Here is an 18,786-nt window from a genome sequence, read left to right as displayed (position 1 = left end):
TTAAAGTGGAGTATGAAATCCCAAACTGCAACACTGATAATTCATTGTAGTAGAAGCCACAGTAGGGTTGTGGCTGTATCTTTCTTTCATTCTTGGTACCAAAAAGGGATAAAGATGGGGGGAAATGGCTGACATAATAAGTATTAATGGCAATGTCTTGAAGAGTAAACAGAATGCTCATGTAGTAATCAACTTTATGGTTCAGCAAGGAGGATTGAATCCAAGACCTCCATTGCTAAAGCATAAGCTTCTGCTACTTGAGCTAAAAGAGTAGCAGATTTATATCTTCTGTGGACCAGTCACTAGAGGGGACGCATAACACACATCGAACAGAGCGTTACATGATTATACAATCTGTCCCTCCTTGGATGGGCTGCCACCTCCACCTAGTTCAGAATGTTACAGTAAAGGGCCAAACCCATCTCTGAAGTAACTCTAGTAGATTTAGTCCATGCAAGTGCAAATGCCTAGCCAAGCCCCTGGTCACCAGTAGTGGCAAGCCCTCGGAGGAGGGGACTGTGGCAAAGCAAAGTGTCCTCCACTTCCCCTCTGCCAGAGGACTTGCCTGCAGCCAGAGCAGCCCCAATATTGGACAGTACCAGCTGGGTTGGGGGCATGGGTGGTCCAGCTATCAGTAGAATTTAAAGTTGCTCCCCTCTGGCAGAATTCAAGGGAGTGCATGTACTAATACCAATGTCCGTCCTTCCTCAGGTGAATCCTTCCTGGTGCACATGGGACTACACTGGTACAGGAAGAAGTAATTCACACATCCCTGCATTAGCAAGGGTGAGGCTGGCCCATGGAAGGATTACATTTAACTCTAGGGATTTTAATGTGTGGTATTTTCCTGTCCCTGGACTACATGCAGTTGTTAATTTTAACTATTAACTACTCCCTCTCTGGAATAGAGCCATCAGTACATTTCCCAATAGTAAATCACATTCTAAAATTGGCAGTTCACTGGAATTTCATGAAGTTATGTCTCCTGTCCAATAAATATTGGCTTCAAACCATGTCTCAGAGGAAAGCTGAAAAATAGGGCTGTACAACTCTAGGAACTTACTGTGAAAATCAGTCACAATTCAAGCCCAATGTGAAGGAAGAGCAAATACAAACTCCCAAGTAAAATATACAAAATGCTGTCTTAAACTGACCATGGGGTTTATATTAGCATTTGCTAGGGGAAGCGTGGTTTGACACCTTGTTCATAAAAGCAATAGTTAGTCCAGAGGCTCCTGGTGTCAAATCTGCTAGGCTGTCAGAAATTCATCACTGCATTTCCTGAGAGGCCCTGCAACAGAGATAAGTGCCATTCAGAAACTGTATTCCCGATGCTTCCATTCTGTGGTATCTGGAGCCATCTTGGTGCTTGGATTTGAGCCGTAGAATATCCTGAAACATGCTGCTTATCTTTGTACATCAGAAGTCTTAGACATGCTGTTTGAAGATGTAGGTGTATGGGGGGGAGGTGGCTATGTAAATGGATATTGCACCAAATTTGTGTTCTTTAAGAAAAGGAGTACTTGTGGCACCTTAGAGACTAAGAAATTTATTTGAGCATAAGCTTTCGTGAGCTACAGCTCACTTCATTGGATGCATTCAATGGAAAATACAGTGGGGAGCCCCACTGTATTTTCCACTGAATGCATCCGATGAAGGAGCTGTAACTAACGAAAGCTTATGCTCAAATAAATTTCTTAGTCTCTAAGGTGCCACAAGTACTCCTTTTCTTTTTGCGAATACAGACTAACACAGCTGCTACTCTGAAACTTGTTCTTTAAGAGTACTTCAAATCATTTCCCATTTGATTTCTAAATGCAAAATACTCTTCTATTTACAGTACATTCATTTTATGTTAGATCATGTTTTTCCATAGGACAAGCCATTTTCATGTAAAATGAGAGCACAGCTTCCTTCAATCCCCGCCACTCCCAACTCCCAAAATGTGTGTGTGAAGGGAAGGGCAGATTAGAAATATTTGTTTCAGTTCAGTTTCTTTGTCTGCAAAATGACTGATTTGTGTGAAAAAGCAGATTTCTTTCCAATCTTTCACCCGTGAGCTCTTCCATTTCCTCCTAGCCTTGTTAGCAGTGGTGTTCAACCCCTATTGCCAGCACACCCCAGTGTATGTTCATCCTGGTCTTCCTGGAAGTAGTGAATCTTCTCTACTACTACTAAGATTATTCCTTAATACCCTGATGTAGAAAACACAATCACACTCTTTAGACACACTGAAACTTGTGAATATATTTGTGGAATGACTATGGGAACGTGAGACTAATAATAATGCTTTACATGTTTCTAGCACCTTTCATTTGAGCATTTCAAAGCTCTTTACAACCATTAGTGCTTCAAGCCTCACAGTACCCCTGGCAAATCAGCTTAGTATTATCCTCATTTACTTATGGTGAAAGAGAGGCACAGAGAATTTAGGGGCCTGATTTTAAGAATTGTTGAGCACATGCAGGTTGACTTCATATGGAGTTTTTGGGTATCCAGCACCTCTGAAAATCAGGCCCGAGTTGTCTCCAGCTGGACACCCAAAAATAGGGGCACTTGAAATCACTGGATATTTTTGAACATTTTAGCCTAATGCCCAGATCCTCACAGGTATTGAGGCAGCGAACTACTACTGCAATGAATATGAGTTAGGATCTTAAATATCTTGGAAGATCTGGCTGTAAGTGACTTTCCAAAAGTCACACGCTTAGTCTCTGGCAGGGCAAGGCCTATAGCACAGATCTCCTAGTCCCCCATCTGGTGTTTTAACCACAGGGCCAAGCCCCCGCTCTGTTTCAATGGAGACTAGAGAGCAATGGCATCTTCGCAAGTCAGTTGGCAACCAAACTGTATTTTACTTAGATTGGGTCACATGTTGCCATCTAATCCCCGCACTGAAAATGCCCAGCTTCCTGTTTTCCCCTGGGTTTCCCAGCAAGACATATTGAATATGCAGATGTGCAGGCGCACATGCATACACATGCTTTCCTGGAAGCAACCGCTCAGACTTTGTTCTGGATATTTGTTTTACCCTAACTTCTCTAATCCCCAAAGTGATATTAAACAGATTTTTTTGTTTAACCTTTGCATGAAACACTCTCTCTCTCTCTCTCTTTATGTTTAACACTATGTGGTTTTAGTTACATTTTGCTAAACGTCCAGAGAGCTGCCTGCAAGGAGCACCACATAAGTGAAAATATATCATGATTATTATGAGCAACACACAAATATATTCTCAATCACATCCCACATTTGCTTCCCCTAGAAGATGGTCTCGAACACACGCAGCCACAGTTCTCAAATATTTCCATGTAATAATAAATAACCATGTCAGTGCTGTGTACTTATACAGTGCTAGTCCCCAAGGACGTAAAAGTGTTTAGAAAGCTAGATAGTGTTATGGGGGAAATGAGGCACAGAGAAACTAACTGATTTGTCCAAGGTCAAAGAGCAAGACAATGCCATTGGGAATAGAACTTAGGACTCTTGACTGCCAGTCTCCGCGCTAACCAATAGGTACTTTGCTTCCCATGTAAGGAATCTGTGGGTGCAAACAAAAGTACCATGCTTGCCAGCTGAACCACACACAGGTAGCATCAGAGAGAGACTAAAAGACTTTCCATTCTAAAAAACAGGCTGCAACTTAAAGAAAGAAAAATCTCCACTAGTTGTAGTAATGTAAGAGCATATATCCTACATAGGAATTCTTGAATTCTCCAGCATACAATCCAAAGCACAAACTCATCCACTGACACAGATACAGGCTTGTTCTGAAGTACACTGGCACACAAACCACATGAACATACACACACATTATGAAACGCAACCCTCCTGCACAACAATAAGCATCTCTCCCTGCCCCTGCCAACAAATGACCTCTCCCCCCACTTATCTCCTGCCTCAAACCTACTTTATTTTCATGGGAGAACCATTTATTCCGATGGAAGAACATTAATCTTTATTTGGTCAACAAAGCCAGTTTGCATTCCAGATTAATAGTCATTCCACCCACAGAACTTCCCCTGTCCCTTTCCATCTATCATATTTAATATTTCATTAACCAAGAAGAACAGAAATGTACAAGATAATCATGGAAGAAATCTTCAATATTGTCAGTGACCTTTTGGATGACGTTATGAAATAACTGCCTTCCAAGATTTGATTTTTTTTAAATTATTAATCCATATTTGAGTTGTTACCCACTAAATTTTTGTGGGGGTATTTGCTTTTCCTCTAAGTTAAAGGTCATAATAAACAGTTTTATTAAGTTTGTGGAAAAAATTATCTCCCACAAGTTAATCCCTTGTGTTTGATAATTTTCTGCCTAGACATAATTCTGAATGGGGAATTAATAATAATAATAGATTGCATTTGTATAATGTCTTTCATAGAAGGATCTTGAAACATTTTACAAACTATTGTAACACCACTGTTGAAACAGATATCTCCATTTGGCAGATGGAGAAACTGAATCAAAGTCTCTATGAACTAGTGTGTCCCAAAATCCCACAGCATATCAGCAGACGTGCTAGGAATAAAATCTCAGGTCTTGGCTCAAAGGCCCCTGCTCTTACCACTAGACACACAGGGTCAGATCCTCAGCTGGTGTAAATCAGCATATTCAGTGGAGCTATGATTATTTACATGAGCTGAAGATCTCACCTTGTATCTAGTAGCTGAGACTGCCTGCACAACTGTAACTTGAGTGTCACAAACTAGGAAGTCTAATGATAGCGTCATTATACACCCAACACACACATTTCCATTTCATTGTGAATAAGAATTACTCAATAACACTTTCTTTTTTTCCACAAGCATGAGTATGACAGTGTGGTGAAATCTGAGGTGTGAAAATAACCAAGATTAATTTTGGACCAACACAATAAAAGAAATCTAAACAAGACATCCTTTTCTAACATCATTGCACCTAGTGAAGGAATTGCATGTATTTTAAGTCAGTACTCATGGACTGCAAAATGTAGGCACTATGGATCAGATTTTCAAGTGCTCAGCATCCACAGGCTAGGCCAGATTTTCCAAACAGTTCAGTTCTCACTTAGATATCCGCTTAGGCTAAATTTTCCAGAGGGTTCTGTACCTAGAAATTCCTGTTATAGCAGTTATCATCTGATTTTAAAAATTGCTCAGTACCCCTATGTGCAGAGCTGTTTGGAAAATCTGTCCACTTATCTTGGTGCCTAAACAGGAGCCTGAGATCTTTTGTGAGTCTGGCCCCAGTGCGGAATTAAGGGCAGAACTGCATCCTTAAAGTGTCCCTACGGTTAGATGACCAGTTCTGCCAAAACTTCATCTGAGTTCGCTGATGTAAAACAAATTTTCATTCCTCTTAGCCCTGCAGATCCAACACAGCTGTGGGGAGAGTGAGCTGCATTCTATTATGGTTCCTGCAACACCAGCAAAGCTGGCAGTTTACACCTCATGCTGATGGGAGAAATAGAAAGAGGATAGTTAGATGTTGAGCTTCTGAGTGTATTTACAGCTCTGGCAGTTAAAAAAAAAAACCTCATTTGACTAGAAAACTGAGCAAACTGGATCTGCCAGACACTGAGAAGGAAGAAATATGGGGGGAAGTGCACTGACATTTTTAGCAATTTTTTTAACTTAGCTTTGAATTTTCCTTTCCTTTGTGTCTTGAAGAATAGAAGTTTAGTGCCTGAGCTTCGGAGAAGGGTGTATCAGTTGCCACTGCAAAAACCTTAGATGTGAAATAGCAGGTACTTGTGTGCAGAGGTGCCTTTTTGTGAGAGTGAATTCAGGTTTCTGTACCCATGCCCACACGCCTTAGTGTTAGGTCTTGTCACATGACAAAATTGTACTGATTTAAATAAATCAATTGAGAAATCGATTGAATTAAATCAGTGCAACCCAATTGTGTGGACACTCTTATTTCAATTTAAGGGTTTGTCTATACATAAATTTGCACCAAAGTAACTTTATCAGTTTTAATTCACACTATGAGTGATTTTGGTGCAAATCTATTTATGAACACTCTATGGAATAAAAGTGCCCTGTTTCAGTTTGGCAAGCTCTAAATAGGGTAGTATTGCTCTGAAATAAGAGTGTCCAAACACTGACTTGCACAGAAATAAGTAATGGTATGAATTAAAATTGATTTGGTTATTTCAGTGCAAGTTTGTGTACAGACCTGTCCTAAGAGTGTCTCTTACGGATTTAGCTTAAGTTGTCTCCTTACCAATGTAAGCTAAATCAATACAAAACAGTCTTAAACCGAATAAGAGTGTTCACACAAATTGCACTGATTTTAACCACATAGATTTCTAAACTAATTAGTTACACTGGTAAAAAAAATTCATGAAGACAAGACCTTATTTATAGTGCTTTGGTATTTTCTATAAATTCTGTTTATACTAAAATCCTTATTAAGTATGTGGTGCAAATAGGGTTTTCTTTGCTTGGGAAATGGCCTGCCTAATAGTTACAGGAAATGTATGTAACTAGGTAAGATGAGATAACTATAACTTTAATTCCAGTGTATTTTCTTTATTACTTATGGGGCTGAGTGCTTTGTGTCAAAGCAGGAATATTGCCTAAGCAATGGAAGGATGATTGTGTGGCCAAAGGATGAAAATGGAAGACAGGAGATCTTGATTTTAGCCACAGTTCAGCAAAACGTTTAAGTACATGTTTAACTTTAAGTACATGATTTAGTGCTTTGCTGAATCAAGGTAATTATTTCTAGGTCTGCCACAGGCTTTCTGTATGACCTTAGGCAGGTCACACAACCTTTCTGTGCCTCAGTTTTCTGATCTGTAAGATGAGGGTGATAATACCTCACAGAGGTGTTGTGGGGATTACCTTCTTAATGCTAGTAAAGTTTTGCAACTATTATTATTATTTATTATTATTATTACAGGGAGTTTATGGAACTTCCTTCCTTCCTTCCTTAGAAGTTTTTAAGGTCAGGCTTGACAAAGCCCTGGCTGGGATGATTTAGTTGGGGATTGGTCCTGCTTTGAGCAGGGGGTTGTACTAGATGACCTCCTGAGGTCCCTTCCAACCTTGATATTCTATGATATTCTATTAACCATTTCTAAAGATTTTAAAGGACAGTGAGAGAAAAATTACATTGAAATAGAACTGATTTTGGCTTAATATTTTTCACGGTTATTGGTAGCTGTAGTCATGTGTCAGGAATTATTGGTAGTTGTTTAGTAAAAGAAACAAATGGGAGACAACTGATCCCTCTGACTAACACTTGCAGATAGTAACTCTTTGTTTTGAGCTTCTAAATGTTTCTGTAGGTTGTTTGCTCATGAGGAGCTTGAAGCCATATAACAACAGCATAACTCCGTACTTTGTATACTGTACACACTATGGTATTTCATGGAGTTAATACAAATTATGGAACAAAACTCAGTTGAGATATGTGAACAGAAACATGAGGTGCAGTTCTGTGAGATTCTGGGAAGTGTTCAATGTCGTCAGCACCTACTGACTTCAGTGGGAGTTAAAAGTGCTGAACACCTTACAGGATCAGGGTCAGAAAACACCACTTGAAGGTCATCCAGCACGTTCCTCTTGTCTGACCTGTTCTTGAATCTCTGCAGAGAAGATGCATCACCTTGGGGAAGCTATTTCACTGCCCAGTTGCTCCTACTGTTAAGAACTTTGCCCTAGCCTTATCTTAAATGGGGACTATTATACTTGCTTTCATGCCAAAATCTGAGTTTACATTTCCGTGTTCTCTTGCAAATATTGTGGCCATCACTAGCCCTCTAGCAGAGCAGGGAGCTGCATTCCTTACACAGCTTGAGGGACTGATGATATCATCAACTGTTGCAGGTGAAAAGAAAAGGAGTACTTGTAGCACCTTAGAGACTAACCAATTTATTTGAACTCAGGTGTTGGCAGGCAAGTAAAGGAAGAAAATATTTTCCATGTTGCTGTATTTCTAATGTAATGTGTTTTCCCTTTAAAATGTTTAATGCTCCAAATGCATTTAGCAATTGTGAAAGAACCAGCTATATTGCCTTGAGGACTGGACTCTTTTGTGCACAGAACACATGTAGCACTGGGTAGCGGCAGCAGCAGCAGTGAATGCTTCCCCAACCCTATCCTGTCTTACGTTTCAACCCTGACTTGAGGTATCTCCTGTTGGGTGAGAGGGGAGTTCTGAAGCCCTCTGAAGAGGGGTTAATTAGTGCAAATTGAGGTGGCGGTTATTGTGAGTGGAAATTGGATTGGGACACCAAACTTATCTCAAATCACCAAACAGCCAACAGATGATAATATTTGGCCTTTTAAAATGTATCATGTTTAGTCATTTTAGACTGTCCATAAACATTTTGTTACTGATTTACAATCTTAAATGATTTACTCATTTAAGTAGATGAAACTAAGAAGCTTGTGAGTCCATGTTTAAAGTTGATATGCTGCTCTCCCAGACAAAGTCCGAAGTGTGGGCAAAATGTGCCCCATCCAGCTCACATGTGTCTCGTCCAGTATTTCTGATTCAGGTCTTCTACTGGACCCAACATACAACTGTGGTCTAGAAGACTGAGCACAGAGATGGGAATTAGGTGACCAGGAACCTCACTCTCTGGGAAATACCTCGAATATAAGGGGTTCCCAGGATGGTGTACAGCTGCCAAAATGATGCTGTGATGTCTCCCCTTCCCAGCCCCTGACATTGAGGGCATGGCCAGAATTTACTGAGCTTCGCTTTTCTTAGGTAGTGGGCGGCTCTAGGAGAATGTTACAGTTACAGCAGCCCTGAAATTGCTTTAATTTAAGCAGGAGGATGGGCAGATCCCAAGCAGGACCAGGAACATGGTAAGAGCAAAGGTGTTTTAAAGCTACTTTGCCTGCCACCTGCCATCCTTATTCCTGTGAATGGCAAAGGAATGAAGGAACAGGCTATTGAGTTTAATCCTGACTTGCTGTGTGACCTTAGGCAAGTAAGTTAGCTGCTCTGTGCCTCAGTTTCCCCATTTGTAGGAAAAGATTTATCCACCTTTTTAAATGCTTTGAGGTCTGGGAAGAAGGTTAGTCAGTGTAAGTGTTAAGTGATTTTTTTATTACTGCTTTATTACCATCCACTTCTCTGGCTTCAGCATGGCTGATCCAGCCTATTATCTGGTCCTTTTTTGATTGCTTTTAACAAACATGTTTTCTCACTGTTCCCCTCCATTCTCTTTCCCTGGTTATGCACCTCAGAGACAGCTGTCACAGGGTCTGCTGAGACTGGCAGGTATATCTTGGCACTTTCTGGACTGTATCTGACCTTAATGACAGTGAGACTAAATAACACTGACCAGAGGAAGTATGGAAAAGCAGAAGGTTAAAGTAGCAGCAAGGTAACAAGGAAAGGAAATGTGGATGTGCCAGAGGGGCTGACAAGTTCTGAGATGCAGAAAAAGGTAGCATATGAGCACTTAAAAAGATAAAATACTACAGTGCACAAGTACCAAAGGAGACAAGAAGCAGTGTGAGCTGGAGGAATCTGGCAAGAATAATAGCCCCTTTCTCTGGAAATGGAGAGGTTGTGTGGAGAAGCAATTTAACAAGGCAGAGAACGCCACAAGACAGCCAGACATGGAGGATCTGTGTCTGGGAATATTTTCAACAGATTTTTATAATACCTTGGTAAAACCCCAGCTGGAGCTGAAATAATGCAATCAGCTCTGGTTGCTGTTCAGTTAATAATAATTAAAGAAAACACAAAACAACAAACTTAGCTTTTGAAAGATTTATAAAGGAGAATCCACTTAGGCCCAAGGAGTTGGAAGTTCAGTAATAATAGCTGAAGACTTCAACTTCAGCAACGTTGGATGAAGAGTACAGCCCAACATAAGGTGGAGGAATAAAAGGTGATTTAAAATTCTGGCTCGTGGAGATACTTTGGCCTTGGGAAACTTAAAAAAAACCGCTCCACTGGTTCTAACATCCGTTCAGCTGAATTGATGGCAGGAACAAGACTTGAGTCCTTAGCTAAAATGGCAGTAAAAATAAGTCTGGCTGCTGGAGCCTATGGCTCTAGGGCCACCTGTGGTGCCTCTCTTAACAGAACCTAGGAATCCTCTCTACAGACACAGAGCTCAGAGCACTCCTTATGGATACATGAAGTACTACTGCCAGACAATGGACCCCAGAGCTCCCCTTTTGGGCTAGCAGATGAGGCTCTTTTTCCCAGCAATGGAACCCTTGTTGCCTCTTGGTTTCCTGAGGCTCTGCTTACATGAATCTTTTTTTTTTTTCTCCTGATGAATAAGTGGGCTCATGCCTCTACTGGGAGGAAGGATCCATCTAGATAGCAGTAAATGTTCCTGGATGCGTTGGACATTGTGAGCAATTAGAAATAGGAATTGCTCCAGAGTCAAGTTGTGAGAATAAACAGGAGCTTGAAAGGAGCTCTGACTGCAAAGGGAGGAATGTGTGTCCAGTCCCGCCCAGTCTGGAGGAAACTGAACAAGAAGCAGGAATGATAATCACACAAGTTGCAGCAGAAAGAGACTTAAAACTTTTTTCAGTGCTTTGTTTACAACACTTGATAAAGTATCACACTGGGACCCGCCCCCTGCAAGTGAAAAGCAAGGATCAGAAGATTGTAGAGGTAGCTTTTCGGATTTGTCAGGTCTGATTTCAATGTCACCTGGGTCAGGATTCAACTTTTAGTATATCAAATCTTAGCAGATTTTCTTATGGACACCCTTCTTCTAGTTGCAATCATGCAACATCCCTCATGCAAATGCACCAAGAATAGGAAAGTGGTGATGGATCTTTGATAGATCATATTGAATGAAATAAGGCTACAATGTTCAAACTAGGATGCCTAAATTTAGGTCAAACCATATTTGGTCCCTCTGAAAATCAGGGCACTTTTGCGAGTACCTAAATATTAATATAGGGGCCAGCTTTAGAAATGCAGGTTTAAAAAATGTAGCACAAGATTCTTAAAGGAAGTTTGCGGTAAAGGCCCTAGGGACATCTTTAGAAGCAGATGGCAGTAAGGAAGTCAAATAGCACAATGTGACCTAACAGCTCTTTACAGACCACCACCCAACTTCTCTGCAGGCCACAGTTTGGGAGCTGCTTGCCTAGGCTGAGCTATTCAACAAAATCTCACCTGCTATTAGCACTTTAGCTGAGGCCATAAACACAATCACTAAAGAAGTTATCTGTGGGATCTGAAGAGGGAATCACTTTCACAATTCACATTTTAACTCCACAGAGATTACCACACTACAATGACAGTCATTAGCAGCAGAATCCACCTGGAATCCTGTTGCAGGGTTTCTTGCACTTTTCTCTGAAACATTTGGTGCTGTCCACTGTCGGTGACAGGATATTGGACTCTGGACCAGTGCTCTGATCCAGTATGGCAATTTCTATGTTCCTATGCTTCAAAATGAGATCACTGCTTTGCTTTGCTTTGCTTTGCTGTCAGCTACTACTCATTGAGATCCTGCTGGCAAATTGCAGGATATTTCACTGTGATATGTCACCATCAGCTCTGTTAAAACTTTTCTCAATTAACAATTATTTAATTAATAATAAGAAAAGGAGTACTTGTGGGAGCTTAGAGACTAACAAATTTATTTGCGCATAAGCTTTCATGAGCTACAGCTCACTTTTGAGCTGTAGCTCACGAAAGCTTATGCTCAAATAAATTTGTTAGTCTCTAAGCTCCCACAAGTACTCCTTTTCTTTTTGTGAATACAGACTAACACAGCTGCTACTTTGAAACCTTAATTAATAACGAATACTTTGTACATCTATTCAAAGACTTTACAAACTTTCATGAGTTAAGCCTCACAGTTCTACTGTGCAAAAGATTAAGCCACAGGCCCAAAGTCACAGATGAAGCCTGTGGTAAGCAGCTCCACGGTTGTGCCTTGGATTTCTATGGCTCCGCACACCTACACTTATTCACAGAGGTTCATACTACTCCATTCCCACATTCTTATCAGGAAGAATCAAGAGGATGGCTTGTGAGAAGCTGACAGCTTACTCCACTCCCAGATTCTTCTAGCACAGGGCTCTATAGGGAGTGCTGGCTGTGAGTAAACTGACAGTTACTCCTTTCCCAGCATGAGTCATTTATTTACTACAGCATGGTACAAATCCTTGTTTTTTTCCTTATCGGTCTTTTTTTTAAAGTTCTCCCCTCCTGTCTCTGTTGTTAAGGGGGGAGCTTCACTTACAATCGGCAGTCTCTCCTCCACTAAGGAACACGGGCTCATATACCTGAGGCTGTCTGGAAACCTTTGGGTGACATCACACCACCTCTGTGCAGATTCATCGTTTGTCATGGAAAAACCATCCACCCCCACACAACTTCCTTCCTCCCCAGGCTGGCAAAGAGAAACTGTCTGTTCTGCCATCACTGACAAAAACAGTCTTGAAAAACACCCCCACACCCACAGCCCCTCCAACACACACAAGTAGGAGGAGGGAAGAGGTATAAGATGTGAATAATCTAGTTCTGTTTTCTTCAGCCATGGATCCTACTGTGCTTGCCTCTCTTCAGCGATCTAGGTCACACAAGGCCTTTTTGTCCTGGGGCTAATTCTGGCGCTGGCAGTCTCACATCTGCCTGCCAGGTGAGACAGGTCACCAGCTGCAGGTAGAACACATCTGGACTGTGGAGGAAGCCAAGCCGGGTACAAACAAACACAACAACTTCACCGTAGCAGGCGATAGGAATTTGGGTTCAACCCCCCACCAAAAACCCTTGGGTGGAATGAACTGCTGAGTCTGGTGATTAATGGCCCTGCTGGTGTTTATGAGGCTGTATGAAAGGCAGGTAACTGGCAGAGCTTGGAACGTACATGTTTCTGGCACAACTTGACAGTCACTGGAGGGGAGCGGCAGGCTGACCTTTCAAACTCACTGCAGCAGAACCACCGCCACCTGGGCTCCTCTGGAGCGACGGCAGGCCGGGAGAGGAGGATGCCTGCGGGTGTCCTCCCCTGAAGCCGGGAAGGGGTAGAGAAGCGCGAATGGAGGGCGGGCTAGCTGGCTGAGACAGTGTGTGGAATGAGGCAGAGGGTGTCTGGGGTGGCGTGACCAGATTGCTGGTTTCCTCCCCGATGCGAGATGGCGGAGGGGGAGAGGGATTTGTTAGCAGGTCTGTTAGTGTGTTGGGGGGGTGAATGGGGGGCAGTGGGAGCGGCGAGCAGGGCCGATGAGCGGACAGGAGTGTGTGTGTGGGGGGGGTGTTTGCCTTGGCTACCTGGGGAGTGCGTTGAGCTGGGAGCGGGTGAGGATCTGTCTGGTTATTCTTGCCGCAGAGCTGCCTGGTGGGGTTGAGCAGGGGATGGCGAAGGATGTTTGGACAAGAGGAGCCTTTGAAGCTGTTCTCTCGCTCCTCTTCTCCGGACCGGCTCCCCTCCTCCCCCCTATAAAGTCATTAGGCTCTGGTGCCAGCCCTATCTCTGCTCCATCTCTATCTGCTCCAGCCAGTGCATTCACAGACCTCCTGCCCTGGGGGAACGGGATTGGGGGGTATTATATGGGGTCCTTTTGAAGGGGAGGACTATTTTCGGGAGGTGGGGGGGGACGACGACGACTGTTCATTTGCTGCTGTAGAGGCCAGATCATTTCCGAAGCGGCTCTGCATGACAAAGGGGAAGGAGCGAGTTTCTCCCTTTGATCTGCCCCCTGCCAACCCCACACACCTGCTTGTGCGCCCTCCCCCAGCAACAGAGAGCCGAGGAAGAAATACCGTGAGGAGGGGGCTGTCTCTAGATCTCCACCTCTCGGGCTGGGGCTAAGTAACTTGGAGAGACTCTCGGATTCAATGAGGTGGGCCGATAGAAAGAAGAGACAGTTGCGTGCCTGGGGCCAGGTGTATTGCCCCCGGGGTGCATTTCTGCATGGCTGGTGCCATGGGGTTGTCACTCTGTATTTATGGGGGTATTATCGCTGGAGGATATGAACGTCAAGGGGAGAGGCATCCTTGGGATGGGGGGGGGGAGCTTAGATATGGGTGCCCTTTAGGTGCTGTCCTGTCCATCCCGACCCCTCTCTGCAGAGCTTCACACTGAAGGTCAGTGAGTTTGGGCTGGGTGAAGGGATGCAGGTTTCCACTGTCAGATCGAGCTCTGCCCCATCCACTTCTGGAACAGAGGTTTAGCCAGCAGCCGGCTCCTTTGCAGTCAGCCTGGGTTGGGATCAGACCCTTTGCCCCAGTGACTCCTGTGTCTCAGAAGGAGCTTCATCAGGCCAGATCTTTCCCTCTGGGGTTATTACAACCCCCAGGCCTTCTGTTCGACCGCTGGAGGGGTCTTGCTTGAGGCAGGGAGGAGAAAGACCCGATGAAGAGGGGACTGCATGATCCACTCTTCTCCCACCGGCGTTAGCCCCATTAGCGGCTCTGTTTTGCCCTTTGCTTTGCAGGCTCTCCTAGTTGTCCTCATTCCTGGAAGATCTCTCGGCGGCTGGCTAGGTGGGGAGGGCTGGATTGCACCCTACTGAGCACGTAAAGAAGGGGTGGGGGTGTAACGGTAGCTATGTAAAAAACATGGGGCGGGGGGGGCTGCTGCTTTCCTTTCCTCTCCTCTTTCTTCTCTCCAGTGCACCCTCTCCCCGCTCACGCTGTCCCTTCCTGTTCTCTCTCCTCACACTCCCTTGCCCGTCCCTTTGCAGGGCTCTTCCCTCCCCGAGTGTCACTAGCTGACAAAGCCTGGAAGTGTTGTGCATTCCCAGGGACCCTGGCGTGCGGACCAATCAAAGGCAGATGGACACTCATAAAAGCCCTGCAGGTCCCTGAGTGCTGCCGGCCGGTCACTGGGGAAGGGAGCAGGGCGGGGGAGGGGTCTGCAGGCAGGGCCGGCTGTGCGCAAGGGGTCCCGCTCGGAGAGCTTTGGAGCAGAGAGAAGTGGGAGGGGGCGCCCGGCTTCCCCGGAGCAGGACCCTGATGTGATCCCCGCACGCCCGTTGGACTCAGGCCCCTCTCTGGGGGTTCTCTTCGTTTTGCAGGGAGCCTTGTCTTGGAGACTGTCGCTTCAAGGGCTCTTCCAAGGGCGCCGGAGCCGGGAAAAGCGCACTATGACTGGGACGAGCCTGCTGCTCACCCTCGCTCTCCTCTGCAGCTGCACCCAGCTCCTGGCGGACGCGAATTCCTGGTGGTGAGTCTCCAGTCACGCCTTTCCATTCGTTGCCCTCCTTTGGGGTGCGGGTGATTTTCCAGTGTCACGACCTCCCCCTGGGCTCTGTAGGGAAGCGGGACTTTGCAGCCCGCGAGGGGAGTCCGGGCTGCTCTTCCCCCGCGCTCCAGGGGCTTTGTGCCCATATTCGAGTGGAAATCGACGGGTTTCGTGGTTTTCTTGCTGTACCTGCAAGAAATCTCCAGACCCCCCCCCCCACACACACCTTGGAAAGAAACACGCGTCCCTTCCCCACCCATTCTGCTTGAGAGAATTTCAGGGATCTCGGATGATTGCTCCTCTGCGGTAAAGCCCATGCGAAAAGGATCGTTAAGGGTTTCCTATTAATTGTCCAACTCTCGACAAACCCCTCTCCTAGTCAGAGGAGAATTTCCCGAGTTGGAGTCAGCGCTTATTGGCAGTTCATGGAAACGGGTTCACTCCTTTTTGCAAAGCCTCAGCCCACCCCCTTCCCCATCCCGAGTGCCTCTCTATGTTTTAACTCAGGTTACAAACGCGCTGTGTTTGTTCCTGCCAAAGCCTTGGAAAAGATGAGCGTCCTGGAGAGCCCTATCAGAGATCTGCCCCCAGCCTCAGCCCTGGGCTGGCAGGAAGGTGCTGTCACGGACGCCCTCTTAGGCGTGGAGACACTTCGAGATCGGAACTCGCTGATTATTTTTTTGTCTCTCCCCCACCCTCTTTTTTTTTTTTGATGTTTTTCTCGTTCCAGGTCTTTGGCTATGAACCCAGTTCAGAGACCTGAGATGTACATTATAGGAGCCCAGCCTGTGTGCAGCCAGCTCCCCGGGCTCTCCCCAGGCCAGAGGAAACTCTGCCAGCTCTACCAGGAACACATGGTGTACATCGGAGAAGGGGCCAAAAATGCCATCAAGGAGTGTCAGTACCAGTTTCGGCAGAGGAGGTGGAACTGCAGCACAGTGGACAATGTCTCTGTCTTTGGCAGGGTAATGAAAATAGGTAAGGGGCCGGTCAGAGGTGGCAGCAGAGGGAGGATGGGGAGTGGGGGCCTGGGAGGCTGTTGCGTATACTCAGGGCGATGCAGATCAAGGCTGATCTGTTCAAATACACATTTGGACGCAGGGCCGCCCGTTAGCGCAGGCTCGAAACCCCCACTGAACGAAGTGATCTGGTTTCCTGCGATGCGCTGAGCAGGGAGCGCATAACCCGTCACGTCCGGCAAGGCCACCTCTCTCTGTCTGCGCTTGGCCGGGGGCACCGGCCTTGAGGGCCTCCCCTAGCCCATTGCACGCCTTAATGCGGAGCTGGGGTTTAGTTGGGGGGAGGTTTTGGATTGTGTTTATTGATTGAGGGGGTGGCGAGGGACGAAGACAAAAGCAGTACCCGCCGATCCAGGTTAACCTCTCCAGAGCCCCCCGGTTACAGGGGGCGCAGCCCTGCAAAGCGGGGAGAGGGGGACTCCCTGGCGTGGGGGCCCTTGTTTACCTGGGAGGGAGGTTGGGACAATTCCTACCCCGCCGGCGGTAAGAGGCGCATTGACGGGCCATTGCCGCTCTTGAATCGAGGTGTGACCGGCGACATTGTCCCCGCTCCTTTTGAAATGCAATCCTCCCATGGCAAGGCACTGAGAAATCCGGGCTCAGTTTGATGTGTCCGACCGCCGGGACAATAAAGAGAAGGTGTGAATGGTCGTAGGCCACCCCCCACCATCCCGCCCCTTTAGTCAGGACGCTTCCCACCCCCACCGCCACCGCCAATTATTTACTATTGAATGACCCAGGCAGCACTAACCCCCCCCCCCCCGAATTATGGGCTCAGGGATACCAGTTAATGGGGCATGGCGTGAATCCTCGGCCTTCAGCACCCACGGGAGAGGAGATTGCTAGCTAGGCTCCCTTGGACGCGGCAGGGGGAGCAATAAATGCAGCTTTAGCTTCTCCCTGCCGCCGAGAGCAGCCCGTGTGTCTCTGCTCTGAAGCAGGCCCTGGGAGCAGCAGGCTCCGACCCGCGGCTGCAGAGCGCAGGGGCTGCTAGCGGAGCTTTGCGTTTACAGACTCAGGTCGGACACCGCGCTGGAGGGTTGGTCACTGTCGCTGAGCCTGCAGATCGCCAACCCTGTCAAGCCCGGGCGGATTCTCTCTCGCCGTCCATCCCTGTCGCATTCCCCTGCCTCTTCCGGACACAGCCCTTCTGATTCCCCCTCCCTGACTCATACTTTCAGCCTCCCACACCGAGTGAGGGGATGTTGCCAAGGTCCAAAGTATATCTGGTGTAGCTAGAGACAGAGAGAGAGATGACAAATTCATGGAGGACAGGGCCATCAATAGCTATTAGCCAAGATGGTCAGGGTGACAACTGCATGCTCCAGGTGTCCCTAAATCTCCAACTCCCAGAAGCAGGGACTGGATGACAAGGGATGGGCATGGATCACTCAATAATTTTCCTGTTTTGGTCATTACCTCTGAAGCACCTGGCACTGGCCACTGTCAGAAGACTGGGCTAGATGGACCATTGGTCTGACCCAGTATGGCCGTTCTTATGTTCTTGAGTCACTGGGTGGGAAACAGGACAGGTGGAGGGACAGGAACCTAAAACATTAACATCTGCCCTCCAAAGAGTGAAAAGTGAATCCACCATGAAGGGACGCATTTGAGGATGGAGCTCTGTAAGACAATAACAGGAACTACCCCCCCGCCGCACCCCTTAGTTTGTATGGGCCCTTGGTGGGCATTGCTCAGCTAGATCCAAAGCCTGGGGTAAATTTTGGCTCCCAGAAGAAGTTACAGCAATTCCACAGGAACAAAGGCTCGGAAAGTGTCCCATGTAGAGACAGATTCCCTTCCCCTTCAGTACTTCTCCATCCATCACAGTCTTGTCCATGAGTTAAGAGACAAGTCCAAACCAGGGTGGGTAATCAGAGTGAATGAAAGGGAAGCAAGGGCCGGAGGTGAAGGAAAAGGGGGTCAAGGGATGAATAGAGGACACAGGGAGGGTGGGGGTTACTGGGGAGAAGGAGCCAAAATGGATAATGGAGAAGGGGTAGAAACAGAGAAAGGCCCTCTCTCCACCCTTTCAATTACAATGATCTTGGTAACTTTGCCCACTCTTTGGTTTTGGTGGTAAAACAGTGGTGGCCTGTGTGGGTGTGATGGTAGGTGTCTCTGATGTCTATGGTGTGTGTGGTGCTGGGTGTCTGATGCCAATATTGGTATAGATGTTTCTGGTAGTTATGGTATGGGTGGTGGTGGGTGTCTGTGGTAGAGAGGGTGTGTTTATGTGTGGTGGTGTGCATGTGTGTCTAGCGGTGTGTGTGGGGTGGTGGCTGGTGAGGACATAGTTTGTGATGTGTCCACCATTTAAAAACTTAACTTCTAATACAGATATTTGAACCCGTCCCTTCTGTACCTCGTTCCTGGTTCAATGGGAAGTATATTCTCACGAGGGAGCACACTCAGATACAAACTGAAAACTCTAGAATGGCAAGAAAAGTGATGTAGGTGTTGCACAAATTTACAGATCTATAAATCTGAGGTCTCTCTTGCACAGGACTGGGCTTCACAGTGTCATGAGTTTTATGATAATTCATCATTATTGTCTATTACTGAGGTCAGGTCTACGCTACAGTACACTTACATTAGCATAGTTGCACTAATGCAGCTGTGTGGCTGGAGCATGT

General features: G+C 46.0%; 1 protein-coding gene across 2 annotated transcripts in view; it reads left to right on the top strand.

Annotated features, from left to right (window-relative positions):
• WNT5B (Wnt family member 5B) overlaps positions 1-18,786 on the top strand; it is a 99,292-nt gene that overhangs the window by 64,217 nt on the left and 16,289 nt on the right. For both annotated transcript variants that reach the window (XM_048828701.2, XM_048828711.2), the window contains exons 2-3: positions 14,965-15,113; positions 15,862-16,109. In XM_048828701.2, the coding sequence (XP_048684658.1) occupies positions 14,965-15,113; positions 15,862-16,109 (397 nt within the window). The remainder of the gene's footprint in view (positions 1-14,964; positions 15,114-15,861; positions 16,110-18,786) is intronic.

This window comes from Caretta caretta, chromosome 1 (genome assembly GCF_965140235.1).
Source record: "Caretta caretta isolate rCarCar2 chromosome 1, rCarCar1.hap1, whole genome shotgun sequence".
Lineage (NCBI taxonomy): Eukaryota > Metazoa > Chordata > Testudines > Cheloniidae > Caretta > Caretta caretta.
This window is presented reverse-complemented; position numbering and strand designations above follow the sequence as displayed.